The sequence below is a fragment of the Aphelocoma coerulescens genome, chromosome 2 (genome assembly GCF_041296385.1).
Source record: "Aphelocoma coerulescens isolate FSJ_1873_10779 chromosome 2, UR_Acoe_1.0, whole genome shotgun sequence".
NCBI lineage: Eukaryota > Metazoa > Chordata > Aves > Passeriformes > Corvidae > Aphelocoma > Aphelocoma coerulescens.
The window spans coordinates 28,946,258-28,965,610 of record NC_091015.1 but is presented as its reverse complement, the minus strand read 5'-3'; the positions used below and the strand labels follow the sequence as shown (position 1 = coordinate 28,965,610).

General features: G+C 35.7%; 1 protein-coding gene across 7 annotated transcripts in view; it reads left to right on the top strand.

Moving 5' to 3' along the window:
* Positions 1-14,264, top strand: part of LOC138106386 (thrombospondin type-1 domain-containing protein 7A-like) — a 285,545-nt gene extending 271,281 nt beyond the window's left edge. For 6 of the 7 annotated variants that reach the window (XM_069006913.1, XM_069006912.1, XM_069006915.1 and 3 more), the window contains 6 exons: positions 474-647; positions 1,594-1,689; positions 4,683-4,765; positions 5,102-5,312; positions 8,721-8,808; positions 10,396-14,264. In XM_069006913.1, the coding sequence (XP_068863014.1) occupies positions 474-647; positions 1,594-1,689; positions 4,683-4,765; positions 5,102-5,312; positions 8,721-8,808; positions 10,396-10,480 (737 nt within the window). In that variant the 3' untranslated portion in view covers positions 10,481-14,264. The remainder of the gene's footprint in view (positions 1-473; positions 648-1,593; positions 1,690-4,682; positions 4,766-5,101; positions 5,313-8,720; positions 8,809-10,395) is intronic. The other variant, XM_069006917.1, reaches the window with a different exon arrangement.
* The last annotated feature ends 5,089 nt before the right edge of the window (positions 14,265-19,353 follow it).

The window sequence follows — 19,353 nt, the reverse complement described above, 5'->3', positions numbered from 1 at the left end:
TTCTACATCTGTTTAGAGAAAATCTGCATGGGGATAAGCAGTAATTAGTCTTTTTAATACTAGACAATGTTTTCTAAGATCAAAGATGAATTGAAAAAAAGATATGTAAATTTAGCATAAGGCGTACAGTGCACAATATCTTAAAATGTACAAAAATCCAGACACTGGGTGGAGCATTGCAAAGAGATTCATAATGACAGTGGTCTTATGGGAATGCTACAAGAAATTACACTACTTTAGAACAAATAGGTGCTTATATAATCTTTTTTAATATTTTCTATGACACAGACATTCAGATAGTATCAAAATGTTATCTTCTCTTAACTATTAGGCAAGTTTAAAAAGAGGAATGAAAGGAACTAAAAAGACGGAAAATAAGGAAACTGTATTTGGACTTTTTTTTAAGACATATTCATTGCAAAAACCTCTTCACATACAATGATCATTCATCTTATAAAATTGCTCTTTGACAGGGGACTGTTACTTGAGAGAGTGGTCAGAATGGAGCCTTTGCCAGCTAACCTGTGTTAATGGTGAGGATCTTGGTTTTGGAGGAATACAAGTCCGATCTCGAGCAGTGATCATTCAGGACTTAGAGAATCAACATCTCTGTCCAGAACAGGCTTTGGAAACAAGACCATGCAATGGTAAGCACCAAAATATATGCAAGGCTGGTTCCAGTAAGAAAAAAATACAGAACAACCATAATTTTGTTATCTTTCTGTTTATGGTATCAATTTTAGGCAAATGTGAAGTTGATAGACAGAAATGCGCTTAAATTGTTGTTTTCCATATATCAACTGTAAACAGAAAAACTTTCAAGTGGTAACTATAATATGTTACCCCTTTAGAATTAACCTTTTTTAATAATGACATTTCTTTTTATATGGGACAGTTTCCTTATCTGCTTAGTAACAGTACTAAAAAGAAATCTTTGAATTTTGATTCATAACCAGATTTATGAATTGTTAATTGTGTGACGATGTCATTAAAATGTCTCTGCCATGTTTACTAATGGTAGTAGACAAAGTATCTAAGAAAAGTAGTTTCCTGTACAGACATTTCTTGTCCCTTCAGGGGCCAGATCAGACAATAAGGAATTTTATATTTATAATAGAGAGCTAAGGTGCAGAAGGACTTCATGATTCATCCCATACAAGATGCGCACAGAAGAGCTGAGATGTAAAGCCAGATGCAGCCCTCATCACTGGAGCACTGGCTGAAGCTCAGTGTCACCAGGAAAGGAACCTGACTCCTAAATGAGTTTTGCACAACAGATGGGCTGCAACCATTATGAGGTTATTGGAAACATTTCTTTTGCCCATCAACTACATTAGGCTTGCCTAATAAGCCTAGTTAGTGTCTAGGACATATCTGGTCTACTCTCTATGTGTCCAGTAAGTGCAGGGGACTCTGGATCTCCACATGTGCAGTGCACCCTTCTAGGTTGCTGGATGAAGGAGAAGGGGGCCTAATTAACTGTACAAGCCACTATTCATAATGAGTATGGTCTGCTGAGGAGTGTGGCTGCTGCCAGTGGTAGTCTAAAACCTTGTCATCAAATTTCTTGAAATGCAAATGTTCTCTGTGCAGATGGCCAGTGCTATGAGTACAAGTGGATGGCTAGCCCATGGAAGGGATCTTCTCGGACTGTGTGGTGCCAAAGGTCAGATGGTTTAAACGTCACAGGTAATGACTCTTTTTATACACACAAAAAAGCCTGGAAAACAGGTGGATAATGTGTTTTCCCAAAAAAAATGAAAAAAAAAAGGATCTGCTAAAAACACTTCCTGATGTATGAATCAAAATCATCATCTTTTTGCATATTAAGGATGTGGTTTCTTTTCTAGAATTATGCAGCATGTCGTGCTAAAAGTAAATATAAATAGTATCCTCTGTAGTGGACCTGAAATGTTACATTGTATATGTTTGGGGGTTTTTTACCATAGGCATCTTTGCACTTCTAAATGTAGGGTTTCAAATTTCAAGCCCTACAACAAATAAAAATGTTATGCGTTACAGGTCATTTCAGTGCCTATACAAAGACAAAGAAAGTTGCAGAGTTTGATAATATCATCCATATATGATACATCTCCTTAAAGCTGCAAAATATAAAATTTTAATAAATGTGCTAATGTAAGTTTATTTATTTCAATGCGATAAATCTGTATCAGGATATGTCAGTAGACTGCTGTGGGATGCAGTGACTTTTTGTGCACACCAAAGCACAAAAACCATGAATTAAGAATGACTGAGATCTCAGAAGAAAATCGTCATATGAATCTATTTATACAGATTTATATATTGGAAATAGGGATTCATTTCAGCTAAGAGTTATGCATTTATTTAAATAATTTTTATATCAGACCAAATGATAGTAAAAGAATCCCAGAGACTGTAAACACATCCTCAATGCCAGTCACTGTCAGGTCAGTAACAGGAGGAGAGCTGTTTTTCATGTATTGCCACCACAATACTTCATGATGATGGAGTCCACCACTACTGTCTGTTGCAACAGTAGAAGTAAAATATTTATATTATTTCTACAAGGTGTTGAAATAATGGCTCAAAGTCTCTTGCAAATCTTACCTTCTGGTGTAGGAATATCAAAACACATCTTGTTCACAAGAAATGCAACAGGGCATTATTTATGCACCTTGATTGCTTCCTGCTTAACTAAGATGTTTCTGTGGTAAGTAAAACTCTAAGAATTCATACTGAGATTAATATAGGATATTACCTATGAAAGGTCCTATAGGATTTGAAAGAAACATCATCTTGGAGATTATAGCTCTGAGAAGTTAAAATCAAAATGTATTCATAAATCACAGTCAGTTACATGAAAATAATAATTTCTTCTGATGTGACTGAATACAGTTGTGTGATAAATTCTAGGAAAGACAAATATATGACTATGTGTTGTTGGCAGATTTTTCATATTGGGACCTCCAAGGCAGACAAACCTCAGACCTATATTGTATCTTTTATTTTGCAAAGTTTGTTTTTATGTGGCTTTAAAGCTGTGGTAACTTTCTGATTTGAAATGAAGACTAATGGGATATTCCAGAACATGCAATCACCGGTCTCCATGCAATGTAAAACTATATTTTTCATATGTTTCTGATAAATGGAAAACTATAGTCTTCATGGATTTTACGATAGTTTTCAAACACAACACTTAAATAAAATATTCTTTGGGACCTTCTCACATTAAATATACCAGATTTTAATTTACATTTGTACATTTTTTGAAAGTGTTTTGTATAAACTACAGTATTTAAGAGCTCATAGATGTGATAGATTCATATACATGATTGATTTAAATTGAGATTAGCTATTTTGATTCAGAAGCAACCCATTTCTCTGATTACTGGGTCTTGACTGCCTTATTCCTACACATTTGGCTCTAACATAGTGTATTTTAATTCAGACATTATTAAATAATTATTGTGAGTCATGTTGGTATTTTAAGGTCTTTATTTCCTTACTTGCATAATATTATTGTGCTGAATAGTTCTTTTTTACTTGAAGGTGTTATTTCCCATGGGCGATGAGGCAACTCTTTCCTTCTGCTTCCTTGGATGACTGATATTTTATTACATAGATTCCCACAGGCATGTGATTTGTATGCTAGGATGTATGATTTTCTTTTCTGGGGGTGGGGAAAACTTATGGCAACCAGCAGGGTTTTTCTTTGTTCTTCACCAGCCATCCCGTTAACACTTGGATCTATGTAACCACATCTAACTGCATCTGCTATGGTTGTGACCAACCTCAGCTATCAGGATTTCATCATCATATCACACCAGTATAAAAATGGTATTAATTTGGGAGATGCAAGATGAGTTGTCCTGTAGCAGTATAAATTTTAAACAGTATATGCATATCCCTCTTCTATAAGCTAAAAGGAAACACAGGTAAATTCAAACTGATCTAAATGTATTTTGAAGATATTCTGGCTGAAATGATAGTGAAAGCCTGATTGTGTGTATTGGTCCATAACAATAACTGCACTATATATAAAGCTGTAGAAATGAAAACTAGGTCTGTATAAAAAGAGAAAAGACTGAAACCCACACTATCATCAGTATTGTAACATTCAGTACATGCTTTACTGATAAATCTGCTTTCCCTTCATAAAATCTTAGACTAACATGAAGCCTCAATTCATAAAGCCAAAGCTATAGCACGTGTAAAAGTGACCCAGTAGCAGCAGGAAATAGGTGTCCTTTCATAAACAGGATGAGTAACTTGTTTTCAGTTTAACAGGAAAAGAAATAAATAAAAAAGATGTTTTTCTTTCTATTGTGGCTGCAGTTTTAATATGTAAGTCATAAGGAGGGCCCCAGAGAACCAAATCTCTTCCCTTGAGTACAATAAAGCATTTAAATTGGTTTTTTGGGCAATCCACCAAGGGAACAAAGGGGAAAACAAAAAGCTTCATTGCCAAATATTAGTTCTCTAAAATACACATGAAATTATATAAATTTGCTGTAACCTTACTCTACAGATAAGAAAACACTTGATTCCAATTATCCTTCACCTTGGAATAAAAGAAGGATTCTTACATTCAAATTAGCAACAAGACTGTCACCCATGAGATACTGCAGCAAGTAATGACATCAGTAGTTTCATCAGTGGTGAGGTATTACCATGTGAAAATATGATTTTCTGTCCTACAGGGGGCTGTTTAGTGATGCGCCAACCAGATGCTGACAGGTCATGTAACCCACCGTGCAGCCAACCCCACGCTTACTGCAGTGAGGTATGTGCTACTGCATTGGAGCATAGAACGCCCCCATGAGGGCTTCCCACACATCTCTTGATTACAAAGATTATGCCAACAAAAAGTATTTTCAGAGATTTTACTAGTCACTAATTTGTTAAAATCCACCTCTCATGATTTTCCACCTTTCAATTAAATGTTAAATAATCTCTCTTGATATGGCATGAACTTGCATAAAAATATATGAAGAGGTACTCTCCAGGCTAGCACTCATCAAAAAAGTCTTCTCTTCCAGTCATCCGTGATGTTATGCTTTATAGCTCACACAAAACCTTGTTTTTCTGCTACACGGTGTAAAACACTTGTTCCCTACAGACTAGAACGTGCAGTTGTGAAGACGGATACACTGAAGTTATGTCCTCTGATGGCACACTCGAACAGTGCACTCTCATCCCAGTGGTGGTGATCCCCACCATGGAGGACAAAAAGGGAGATGTGAAAACCAGTCGAGCTGTGAACCCTACCCAGCCCTCCAGTAACCAGTCAGGACGAGGAAGGACCTGGTTTCTACAGCCTTTTGGGCCAGGTGAAGTCATGCAATGAGTTCTTAGTGTTAAGAACTGCTGAAGGGTCTGGCATTTACATTTTTGTGATGCCAGAAAGACAAGAAAAACCCTTACGATTTCATTTAAGAAGGCAAGCATCTACTATCACTGAAAACAAAGGAGGAGACAGAAGTAAACCCGTAGCATTCTCACTACTCCATCAATATATTTAGTGAAATCTTATATTGCAGATTTCCTTTTAGCCATTCTACCTGATAAAATTCACAGAAGCTATTTGAAATGTGACTTTAGAAGGGAGTTTGCTGCAAAGGTGCAAGCCAGTATATTAAATTATGGTTTCTCAACCAATAATTCCATTGACAGAGGAATGAAAAGGTAGAACTGAAGACAGCAAAGAGTAGAGACTTCTTAAAATTTATGCCATAGCATAAATTGTAGGAAAATACTTGGTATAGGTATGCTAATGCTTTTCTGACATATCCATATTTAAACTAATTCATGTTTTTCAAACGCTAACCATATTATCAATAATTAGCATAGGCGTGCTCTAAGTCTTTACCAGCAGTATTTGCTTTCATGATGGACCATGTTCTTTAGAGCTGAGCAAAGACTTATGTGCAAGAGTGTCGTAAAATATGAGAGTTATTTCATAAAAAATACTTCATAGAGTCCATCATGTAATCAGATGTCAGTAAATATTTCCTAGTGCTATTAAATATTTAGATAAATAAAACTTTAATTAACAAAATACTTTCACATAAAGAGATATGCTGCTTGCCCAAAATATTATTAGTATGGAAGAGAGCAATTGGTTATCATCTTAAGTTTGTCTTAAATCACACAGGGCTAAATATACTAATACACGTGTGTATTAGGGTGGTCATTTATTTCTAAAGGGTTTTTGGATGTTTTTAATTGCAGAATTGAAAGCACTGTCTTTACATGCATAATCCATAAGATGTTTCAAGTTGAGATTTATAACTATATTTCTAATAAGCAGATTAAATAATGTTTGGGTTAGAAATTAGAAATACTTATGTTAGATCCTGTTAGTCCTACTAGTATTTAGTATTACTGGTACTTTGATTTTTTTTTTTTTTGGCAATAAAATGGTCTTTACTCAAGGTACTTTAATCAACAATAAAGAATAGAAAATTAAACTTTTCTGGTCCTCTTTTAAAAAACAGCATTTTACCATATGTGTTACCATTTACTCATTTTAGCTAACTCCTCCTGAAAATGCCAGAGGGTGTGTTGTAGCAGCCAGAGTGACAACAATAAGCAAGTATCAGTCACCTTCAACAGTTTAGGAATGTGGATGCTCATGTGAATTCAGGCATGGTTTTGGAGCAAGACTACAGTTGAAAAACTTCATGAAAATTCACCAATTTTATGTAATTCGAGTTAGGAAGGAGACATACCTCAGTTCAGATAATCCCAAACATACTCAATAAAACTAATACTTTATGCAGTGAAGTTATGAGCAATGTGAGAGAAAGTGAACATTTTCCAATTCACATGAGATTTAGGCTTGATTGTTTTATTTCAGGATTGGATATCCATTGTAAAAGTTTGGGTTTACTCTGGCATGATTATTCCTTTCCCACAGTTTCTAAGTCTAGATTTAAAGTAGTTCTTTTTTTTTTTCATCCACAAATTACATTGCAGTTCCAGAAAGGAAGGTATTAAAACTATCCTCTTCAGTTGTCTGGGCTGAAGTATTACCACAAACAGATGAGTCTGAGATGCCAGTTGCCTTGTATACTTAGCAATAATCTGTCCAGAGGGAATTCAGAAAGCCTGAGTTAGATGTCAGTAGTTGCATAATAGAAATGACCTCATTAACAGAGTTCCTTGCTTTGACAAAAACAAATAAATATGTACACAAGATATTGCCAGTCTTTTTTTCAAGGAGATGTTACTATTTTAAAAGAAGCCAACCTGAAAAAAAACCCCAAAATCTCTTACCAATGGAAATAAGCCAAGGTGAGAGGAAACTAACCTATTTAGCAGTACTAATGTCTGAATTCCTCCCATTGATATTATCATATCACAGGACATGTGTCAGGTCAAATCTACTGTTCCATTAATCTTTAATGGATCAGTTATTTCAGTTATGTAAGTTATTATCAGTTATAATGATTCATTAGGTTGATTAAGGTAACGAAGGTAACTTAAGGTAATGTTTTGATGTTGATTAGTCTTGAACAACTTGTCCATATGACAGCAAGACTTTGCACTGCTACAGACCAGAAAGCCTGAACTTAACTGCACAGCAAAGAACACTACTGTGTAACCAAACAACCTTAGTCTACCTTCTGTTATTATTATTGTGGAAATATAAACTGCATTGATAATGTATTTTGGTTCCACAGAACTAACAAGAAGCACTAAGTGTTTGGTCCGAAAAATTTAAGCTGTATTTGTTTACATTGAATACATACACAACTTCATGAAATAAAACTTGTACCACTTGTAAATGAAATAATTCAGTTTTTTAATGTTTGGTTTGTTTTTTTGTTTTTTTGTTTTTTTTTTTTATTGCCAAGGAGATGGAACAAGGCTAGCTAACCTCCTGGAAAAAAATGTTTGCAAAAAGCCATTTAGAAATTTGGAAAATTAGTTGGATAGAAGCAGTGAGTCAAAAACTATGCACTCACCTTTGGTTGTGACATGCTCATTTGGGGCAGAGCAAAACCCCACAGACAAAGCCACATCATTTTTCCTGGTAGACATGGGTGCATCTGAGGCAAGAAGGAGAGTGGTATGTATGCCTGAGCCTGCAGGGACATCATGTCCGAAACAAAAACTGCACAGGCTACACATAAATACAGTTCTTATTAACAACAGACAGGTTTTTTATGAGCATGGGTTGTCCTTTTTTGTGTATTTTTGTTCTGTTAGGAGAAGTTACTTATAACAACAAAACTTGCATTTGGTCAGGAAAGAAATTTTAAAAATATTACTTTATGCAGTAGTAAAAGTTGTGTATGTACAGTTAAGGTATGGATGAGGTATAGCATGCTAAGGGTATTTAAAAACATAAAAGTAAATAGGAAGAAGAATAAAAATAACAGGCAGATTGATTTACCAGAGCTAGAATAGAAAGTGATGCTAAATGAGTCCCAGACTGCCCTGTGATCACACTGAGGGATTGCTCGCTAGCAGGGGGCCCCAAAGCTGAGTTTCTGGGTATCTCACCTGCTGCCTCTGCCCCAGATCTCAACTCCATTTGAATTATCCTGACTTCAACTGAAAAGCAGAGCACAGAGAAGTCATTGCTCAGTTATTTAACAATATTTACTCTGATTAAACTGTAATTGCTAGTGAAGACATTTATTTCGGATTATTAAAGTATTTCTATGCTATATCAGAACTAATAATTCAACAAGACTAACTCAAATACTACTAACATTCATTCCTTTTAGATGGGAGGCTGAAGACCTGGGTTTATGGTGTAGCTGCTGGTGCATTTGTTTTACTCATCTTTATTGTTTCTATGATCTATCTAGCCTGGTGAGTTCCTTAATTATTTATTAAAAAACAGTCCCCTCACAGACTGTAATGCAAATATTTACACCTCCTGCTGTAGAAACTGCAGGCACTTCTGTGAACTGTAGTGTTTAATTTCCCATGTCCTTTTGTCCAAACTCAGGTTAGCAGATTCTGGTTGTACTCTAGATGATGGATAACCACATGCTCTTCTGAGGGTAGAAGAACTTACAAATATGGGGTAGCTCAGTGTACAGTTTATTTTTGCTCAGTGTATCTCATTTGCTATATACAGTGTCCAGAATAATTTTATTGTGTCTGTATTGCAAAATGCTGAGAGAAACAGCAAGAAAGAAATTTAGTAACCAGGCAAGTCATATTTTATATTTAACAAGTGTTCCAGACAACAAGATACAGAGATACACAGCCAGAAAAATTCTGAAAACTTTATCATCTTTTTAATATATGAAATAATATTTTTTTGAAAAGTCACCTTTGAGAATGTGCTCCCTGAAGTTTTCTAGGTCCTGTTCAGAATTTCTGATCCAAATGACTGTACAGGTGAAAGGTGAGGAAAGTGTGGTCATGTGCATCAGTCTCCTGGCTGTACTGCATTAGTAGGCATTTGTGGGGCTTCTGGGTGTGTTGGACATTCAGTAAACTTTGCCCAAAACTTCAGTTTTGTCTAGGTAATACAAAAATTCATTTGGGTTTTCGGGATTTTTTTTGGTTGGTTGGTTGATTTTGGGGGGGTGTTTGGGGGTTTTTTTGAGGAAAAAGAAATCCACTAGCATTCAAATGCACTGCAGATTATTTGGACTGGAATCTGTGGCTACTACAAATCATTGTAACAAATGGTTTGGTATAAAAGATTCAGATTTGAGCAGCCTAAGTGACATAGCTGAGATAAGATTTTGGATAAGACTGAGGATGCAGAGGCCTGATTTAAAGAAATGTTTATATTACACTCTAAAAGGAGACAAGTACTAAAGCATGGATAAACATTTTTCCTTTGGCCTGGTAATTTTTTAAAACTATATCAAATGGATTGGAAGTACTGCTGGATTAAAATCTAATTCAAGGCTAGACAAGGAATGTTATGGCTAACAACCATACCTCTGCTATTAATGGCTAGTTTGATTATAACATCTAGAATTAATTGTAGTAATTCGAGCAAGTATAATGAGATAAAGCCAGTCAAAAGATGGATCTTTCCTGTGGAAACCCTTGATGTATCAAGAGCAGTTTAAGACTTGAGTCACATAATTTAAAAGAACCTGATTGCAGCTTTGATACATGACCAAATATTGCATGACAGGCTCTGAGTTCTTCTGAAAACTGAGTGATGTTGCAAGAGTACCTGCCAAGGATTTCATCAAGTCACATCAGCACCATAACAGCTTGTTTCTGAACAACTGAGCTTTGAATTAGATATCGCTTTGGGTTGATAAAGAGAAAATTAGTGATCCCAGTGAAGGTTTTAGGCTTATAGCTTTTATAAACAAACAACTGAATGCATTATCAACATGTTCATCTTTCATTTAAGAATGAAGTACATTTTTGTATGTTATTAGTTGCTTGTTCTATTTACAAATTATCTTATTGTTTCAGCAAAAAGCCAAAGAAGCCCCAGAGAAGGCAGAACAACCGACTGAAACCTTTAACCTTGGCTTATGATGGAGATGCAGACATGTAAAATACAACTTCTCATGGTAACAAATGGAGTCTAAACTATAGGAATGAAATCGGAAGGTATCCGAAGCCACAGGGATTTTTTTATGGAGTGGATTAAGTGTTTTGAATTTTTCTTTTTTGTAACTGCACCATAGACAAAGAAGGATGGATTTCATAATGCCTACCAACATTCAAGGTATTGCTTTACTTTAGACCATCAGCACTGAGAAATCGGGCAGAATCACGTTAATAGACACTGCAGCTGGAGATCTGTGGTGTTTCCTCAGCCTTAGAACTGAGCACCACTTCTGTCTCCAGAATACTGTAGCTGACATATTATTAACACTTGGAAGCCCCTGCATCATTAACCAAGTATAATCAGTACGCATGTCAAGTTTGTACCAAGCTGTCTATGACTCTTTATATTCAAACATATATACTCAGTTGAACCATATGTATTATTCTATCAGATTATATACATGATGAAGAGCATTTTAGTGCTTAGTACAATATTAACTTTTAACTGGGATTAAAAGCAAGTTCAAAAGTTTGCGAGTTGATGATAACTTGTGTTAACCTGCGTTTCAGAGGGCAATGACTCACTTGCAAAATTCTGTCCTGTTACCACTCCAAAGTATAAAGGCCTCATGTGTACATCCAGAAAGGAGGCATTCTCAGATTCCCTATTTTCTAGTGGTTGGTGTCTGGAAAAAAATACCTGCTGTAAATGTTACAATACGTTTCTACTTTCTCTAACTCAAACTGTTGCCTGCATCTTTTTTGCTACATGTAAGGCAAATTTTTGCACTATATTAGTGCAGCATGATATGCACTTAACTAGTATTGCCATAGAAACTGCCTCTTTTCAGAAAGGATAATGATGTATCTTGTGCAAGGAGTGTCAAGTAGACAGGTCTTGAATCCTGAAGAGAGTAGCGTTCAGTTTGGACTGTGACGGGATGGAATCGGCTACGACGTGTGCTGTACACACCGTTCCTCATCACAGCAGCCATTTGTACTCTACACCATGGCAGTAATACAAGTGTCTAGTTTCTTGCCCCATCTACCTATACTGGTATAGATTGTCCTGCTGGTTTCTAATTGTACTTTGAAGGCTGTTTATGACTAGATTTTTTATATTTGTTAACTTTGTTAGAAAAAAAAGAAAAGAAAAAGTGGTTGCCCTGTCATCCTAAGTGACATACTTCTTGTCTAAAAAGGTGTTCCAATTGTTCAACTAAAATAAAATGGTTTTGCTTTTCTTTCCTTCTGTTAATGAGAGCTTTTTCACTGTTACTGGCAGTGCAGTACTCAGAGACAATTTGTCTTTTCTAATTAGGATAATTCGATAGAATCTTTTAATTATTCAGTTAAACTCCTGAGTGTGCTGGCAAGTAAACAATAAGATCAATAGTTCTGCCATTTTAATTCTCATGACATTTTAAAAATCTCTGGCAGTATGAAAACTCATTGTTAACCTCTTCCATGCTTATGGCTTTTCAGTGTTATGCTTCCAACATGAAGCTCATTGACTTGCCACTCATGACTTGCCTGTTTCGGATGTGATCCATGACCTGAGAAAGGTTATTCTCCTCAAATGGCTTCTATGTGCAGCCTGAACATACAAGTGACTGTGCCACTACTAAGCAATACAAAACTTTATCAGGCAACCTCTCAAAAATAATTGTTATATAAAGTTCAACATTAGCTTCTCAGGTCTTTTTTATAACCTAAACCACTTCTGCCTACTCATCACTCTATTTACTCAAGAAGCACCAGTTTTTGCACACTGAATGAAACTAGCTTTGCAAACTTTGGCCCAGATCCACTGAAATCAATGACAAGGCTCTCATGGACATCAACGGGTGATATCAGTACTTAAAAATACACACCTTTGTTCTGTGTAGAATAATTCTTGAAACCAATGAGCATTTTGTGGATGTTCAAGAGAGATTATGGTCCTACTTTAACTTAGCTGACATATTACCAGTGTGGTGTTACTGCATCAAGAAAATTACGTTCCTCCCACTGTGTAAGTATTCCCCAGGTGGGAACGATGAGCAGAGGAACAATGGTAACAATCTTTGGTGCGGGTTTAATTTCTCATTTTATACCTTGATCCAGCTGCAGCTGATGGAGTTCCATGGCCCCCTGCCACAGCAGTGGTTCATTCATGTATGTGTTTCAGGACTGGAGTCTTCAGTCTTATATCACTTTGTAAAGATCCATTGCAAAAATACAAATCTTGATAATTTTAATTTTCAGCATTCTTGAGTAGAAAACAAGAAAAAATGGTTGGTTCCTCTTTTGTCAGACATACAAAAAAAACCCCACCAATATTTATATAATATTAAAGAACGATAACTACATGTGGAGACAAATTTTAATAACGATTTCTGTTCTTTTAAAAGTCTGATTCTGTGTTGTCAAATAGTTTTGGACCAAGAGGGCATTGAGGGAACAGGGTTTATTTCATTGGCAATGAGTCACCTTTATTTATGACACTGGCTGGTCTTAGCAGGAGCTATTGCCTAGTTCTTGCCTTGAAGAATTTTATGTCCTGAATCTAAGCATTTAATAACTTGAAGTTAAAGGTATGACATCTCCTTTTTCTTACCATATTAAAGGGACAAACAAAGAGATAGGAGGGTTTTTAAAGTATGTTTGGCCTTTGCAATCCATGCAAGTATTTTAGTATGTGTTGCATTTTATATCTGATCAGTGAATATCTGGTGCACATCTGCATCATCCTAGTGCTGCTTTTAAAATCTAGAGTGCATTTTTATTATTATTTTTTCTATGAACAAAGTGCATGGAAATTTGAAGCCAGAATGGCTTCCCTCATTATCAAGAAAAAAAAACTAGGCTGTAAAGAGGGCTGAAATTTTATGTAAATCTAAAATTTGCAAAGACGATTAAGCCCTCTAGCATTGAAACAGAAATAAATAATATGTGAATTATCAGTATAGAATGAAAAGCAATTTGCTTTAAAAATCAGAGTGCTTCTACAAATCCAGTGCCTAAAGCAGCCACTACTATAGATTATTAGTTTGTGAAAGTAATGTTTCCAGTGGTCGAATAAACCATTCAGAAAATAGAAAAGTAGATATTTTCCTGTTGATGTGGTGGTTTATATTTTCCTTTTTAAAACTGTAGTTTCTAGCTTACTGTGTCTGCTTTGAGACCTGGAGCAGTTCCTTTTTGAAGCTTTGATGCAACTGCACAAGCTTGTTTATATTTGGTATAAAGCATCAATTTTGAAACCCCCTTCCTCCTGTCAAAATGTAATAAAGTTTTTTCCAATCTTACAATTTGAAGAGACCAATTAAAAAACTCTATGTGTAAATCACTGTAAAATATACCTTGAATTAAATGGAAATCTGTCTTTTTACCTTTATGTAAATTGTTAAGATTTAAGACTTTATTTTGCCTAACTTAATTTACTTGAATATTTATTTTGTAGAATGAGAAGGCAGCTGTCTGAGGAATGTTTACCTTTTGTTTTTTGGTTAATGTTAATTTGTAAATTGTGTAATGCATTTTTATTTTTTAAATTATGTATATTTCTTTTTTTAATGCACAAAATGTTTACGTACAACTACTACTGCAAATTTGTGTATATTGTCACTAAGCTTTATTCAGTTAATACAGATGATGTGAAAATGTAACAAGTCTTACATTTTCATCTGGGTTATTTTTACATAACTGATGTATTGCTGACAATAAATATAAACACAAAATCATTTAATGTCTTTTTTTAATACATGTAGTATACTATGCTGGGATAGAGTAACAATAAAAGCCAGATCCGTAAAATATGACCACCTTTTAAACAGTCTCTTTTTTTTTTCTGAAAGGTGTTAGCAAACATATTCTTGTTAAAAATTAGTCTTTCTTTTTAAAAAGAAAAGTACTTTCTGATGCTATGGTAGCAATCAAGTCTGTTGCTACAGTCCTAGGTGACTTGGAAGTTTACAAAACATATTTAGTTGATTGGTAAATATCCAAAAAATGAAATACATCAATGGTATTTAAAATTTTCTTCCTTGCCATTTTTATGTCAGAAAAAACAACCCTTCTGTGGAAAATAAGGCATCAATCAAGATCTCACTAGGAGACATCTATTCACTTCAAGTGAAGCTGCATCTGTCACTGTCCCTACACAAGAAGAAAGAGAAAAGAAGAAGTCACTTGGCATTTTTTCATAATTGCTCATACTATACCTCTGTGCTGTCCAAAACTCAATTTTTTTCATGTGCAATTCTGCTGTGTAATTTACAGATCATGGGGTGTTTGTCCTGTTTCCATAGTTATTACCTCCCCAGTAACTCTTCCAGGCTAACCCGTAAAAGATTTAAACACAATTTTGAGAGCACACAACTCTGATTTTTGAGGCACTTCAGGATTTTCACAAGTAACTCCTACCTACATTTTCTCCTGCTGGAATCCACAGTAAAATCACAGAAGCATTGGTCTTGAATTCCCACCTACAACTTAATAGAGGAATTTTTAAATCATTTAAATGTATTTAATTGAATATAGGCAGAATTTTATAACCAGTTAAAAAACATCTGAGGGAAGAAAATTTAAATTCTCATTTAAGCTCTGCAGAAGATAATTAGCTGGGGTATACTAACAAAGATTATAGGGTCTTCACATTCAGTAAAGAAAATGTGGTAGGACTTTGGCAACTGTTTGCAAGACTTCTAGATTAATGGGAAAGGTAGTCTTTATTTTAAAAAAGACCCAAAACATTACAGGAGAATGTGATTTTCTAGTACAAGTGCAATGAAAGTGAGAGGTATGTAACGAAAGGACATAAAGAGATTTAGATATGCCTTGTAAATATTTTAGCCTTCTAATCTAGGTCTTCACATTAGACCTACAGTAGACCTAGAAAATTATCCTGCTGAAACAGTAGTGAGCTTGAGCAGCCATTCCAGATCTGCTCGGCATTGCTACCAGTTTAGCTACAGAAGAGGTTATCTCTGAATCTTCTGATTGTTTTCTTAGATTCAGGAAAGCTGTCTGCCTATCCAAAAGCAGGTAATGACCAGGCAGATGAACAAACATTTGCATTTTCTGGGGGTGGGGTAGGGATGGGGTGGGCATATGTGTGTATCTTAGTCTCTGCTTGCCCATTCAGGCACATTTTTAAGTCCTGCTTGAACAGAAAAGTTGGAAGGCTTACTTTGAGGCACACCTTAAGTGACATTGGGCAGATGCCATTCCTCTTTCTGCTGTCAGGCAGCTCTGGTCTGGGACAGGACTGAGCCTCATGAGAGCACAGTAGTGTCAGGGTGGCAGGCTGTTAACACCAACCTGTGGCTATATCAACATGGGGAGGTGCTAGAAGTTGACCCTTCCAGCCAGTCCTGGTATTGATTTTCTGACCTGTCTTGGCAAACTGATGCTGTTGGATACTGCCTAATCCTGATTGTCCTAGTTTGGTTAGGTAGAAGCTCTGCTGAAAAGCAGGTGGGTGGGCAGCATGCTGACTACAGCTCAGCCGCAGACTCTTACAGTGAGGGAGGCAGCTACGCACAGGTTGCATGGACAAGAGCTCAAAGGAGGTCATTAGTCTCCACCAGCCTTCTTCATGCTCTGCTAGGAGCCACAGGACTGATTTGGACCCCCTTTAGGCAAGGGAAAAGTCCTTTGATTTGTCAATATGGTGAAGGTAAAACTTAGCCACATGATCATAATCTATGATCATACCTCTTGTTTTCCATTTTCAGAGAAATCACATTTCAAACAGTTCAATGTTGAACATATTTAATTATCATTATGGGTTTATGTACCTAAAAATCTTTGTCTTTTCAGAGAAAATAAGATTTGGTTCTTGTCCATTTATAGATGAGGGGTTAGAGGCTCCCAAATACATCTTAATATTTTGTGGGTTTTATTCAGAACCGAGACCCTTAAATTTATTAGAATTATATTCTGAAATTGAAATAATAAAATAAAGAGGGTTTTATTTTCAAAAACACCCTTCAGTGTGTCACATAATTCTTTAAAATGGCAGAAAATTGTTTCTCAATCAGTTTTGTTATCTTACAAATAAAAAATCACCATGCAAACATTATTTTTTCCTTCTCTGAATAATTATAAAAACAAACCCTCTTTCTTACCTATACATGTCAAAATGTAACTTAATTCTCAGCTTCTTAACTCTTCCCAGTGCTGCTCACTAAGATACCTATATGGAAATAGCAATTTTATTTGAGCCCATTGCCAGAATTTAGTTAGAAGTTCTGCAACTGGACATTCAGTTTGTTGGTGGTCCAGTACTGACAGATTATTTTTAATGCACTGCCTTATGAAGTCCTACAAAAACCTCTCCCCAGCTGAGCCCAAACTAATTTACACAACTTGTGTCATGTAAAAATGATGAAACTGTCATATAAGACAAAGGGTGACATATTGGTTCTTGCTTTCATACTCTAACCCAATTCCCTTAACAGCTTTCTTACTGTGCCCCCGTTGTGTCTTGGTGCTTGACACGAATGCCAGATTCCAGCCTTATGTGGAACTTTCCTGATTTGCACTGATTACTATCATAGCCTTAACTCTCTTTTGATCTGTCTTCTCACTCTTAAGATCGCAGTGAGACAATAGTTGCCAGTGGACAACTTACTGACATTTGAAGACATGCTGTCAAAAGCAAAAATATACATATTGAAAATGTGACTATTGAGGCTGAAGTAATTTTTCCTCTCTTCCTACAACTAAAAATGCAGCTATGTATTTAGAAACCTTGAAGATACCTAATTCTACATATTTTAATCATGCCATTCTATTGCTGTTACTTTACATTTTTCTCTGCTGTTCCCTTTTTTATATTCATTTTGTGTAAATTCTAATTGTAAAATCATAGTAAGGGCTCTGTCCTCTTTGTGTACAATCATAGCAGAAGGGAGAAGTCTCTCTTTGAAATCCTGACAGTGATATGACTATAAACAGTGATTAACATAAGCTCAAATCCTCAGTATCTATTATTTTTCCAAGAATTCTGGGATGAAAGCTTGGTATACTAGCTTGGAAATATTCTCAGGCTGTAAAGTTCCTGAAGAGTAGAACACCCCAGGAGTCAATCAAAATCCCTACTCCATGAGCAGCTCTATGGCAGGAGCTTATTCACTTTGCCCGTTTTGGAATGTTATTTTAAACACACATGGATGTACAGATTTTAGTTACTTTATCAATAAGCTATACCAATCACTTACAGTCATGGGTAAAACAGATGGTCTCGAGGTGTGTTTACAACAGTTTCTAAGAGGTGTGTGGCATCATCCATGTGTTAACAGAGCTGTGTTCAGGTAGATATTCTGTATGCAAGATCAGGAGGGACATCTCCATACATGTATCTTTCAATTTTGGATCCCATTTTTAGTTTTGATATTCCACAAAAATGAAAGAAATTGTCATAATGTAATTTGATTTGTAATGAGATAATAGAGGATAAAACACCCCAGGTACTCAATAGTGAGGAAAATTACTTCTCAGCCACAGGTCTGCTCCTTTTCAACCAGAGGGTCGAACCCACGTAACCTGAATCTCCAATCTGGTTATTAGTCCCCAAAACATAAACTAACAATTATTAATAAAGGCCCTGTGACCTGTTACCAAATAACCAATGTTCCATACAGAGTCTGACTTCCAAGATAGTCTGACAAACTGGTTGGAAATAAAGTTTCACTAATTCAGTCTTACCTGTTTTTGTAAGAATTGTGTTGGTATCATCCTCACTGCTTTGTTCCTTCAATCTTCAGAATGAAGAATTCTGTAGCTCCATTTTGTGAGTGCAAATTGGTGACACTAGGATTCAGTCAGCCAAGGAAAGAAAAAATAATTAGCTGGCAGTTTTGTGACTGCCTGAAGTTGAATTTAATGAACTGCAGCAAAAGCTTTCTGCAACATTAGAACAGCAGCTGGAGCTAAATCCTACATTTCTGTCTTAAATGGCCTCCACTTACTAGTTGATGAGCAAAACATTAGGAACAGTCATTTGTTCAGTTTTACAGAAATATTAAAGGAAGTTTTGCAGCACAAGTGAGAAGTTAATCATCAATCTCAAACTGACTCTCCAATCCTGTTGCAGAATTGCACTGCTGAAGAAGCCAGGACAGAAGTCTAATGGCCTCAAGACTGTAAATTGGCTCTTTCAGAAAGGCAAAACATTATTTACATTAAAAATTGCCATACTCCATCTCTGTAACTGCATTCACTTTGAAATGAGGTGGTACTGCAGATGATAAGACTTTCCTCTGTCACCTTAGATTGATGAAATGGCAGTACAGCATGTTTTTCCAGAATATTCCATGAGTCTCATCAAGATGCCATGCCATGCCATATTAAAAATTGCCTTTATGTTTAACAAATTCTTATAAGCTGTGAATTTGTCTGCTATTATTTAAGGATTTATATACCATTAAAAACACTACAGAGATTATAAGAAAATAAGTGATAATAATATTTATTATTACTTGATTTACATTGTTTAAAGCTTCTTACGTTCTACTTAAGCAGTTGTCAGTTAGCATGCAAAACATCCTGGGCAGTCTCTGCTTAACTGTATTGAATTATGTGTATAACAAGAAACCACACAAACAACAGGATTGTGAGGGTTTTTGATTTGCTGTTCTCTCTCTTTTTTTTTCAGCAAGGTCACAGGACAATTAAATAAAAGTAAAGTATATTAAATTGCTTGTAAAGAGGGAAAAATATTATTTTAAAGAATTCTCTAAATCAGTGTATTCAAATTGCTTTTCAAAAAAGCCTCCCAGATCTACCATTTACCATACACTTCCTAAGGACAAGGAAGTTCATTGTGCTCTTGGTTTCTCTGTGGAGAGTGGGCACGGTCAATTGCCTGTGCATGTGTTACAGTGGGGA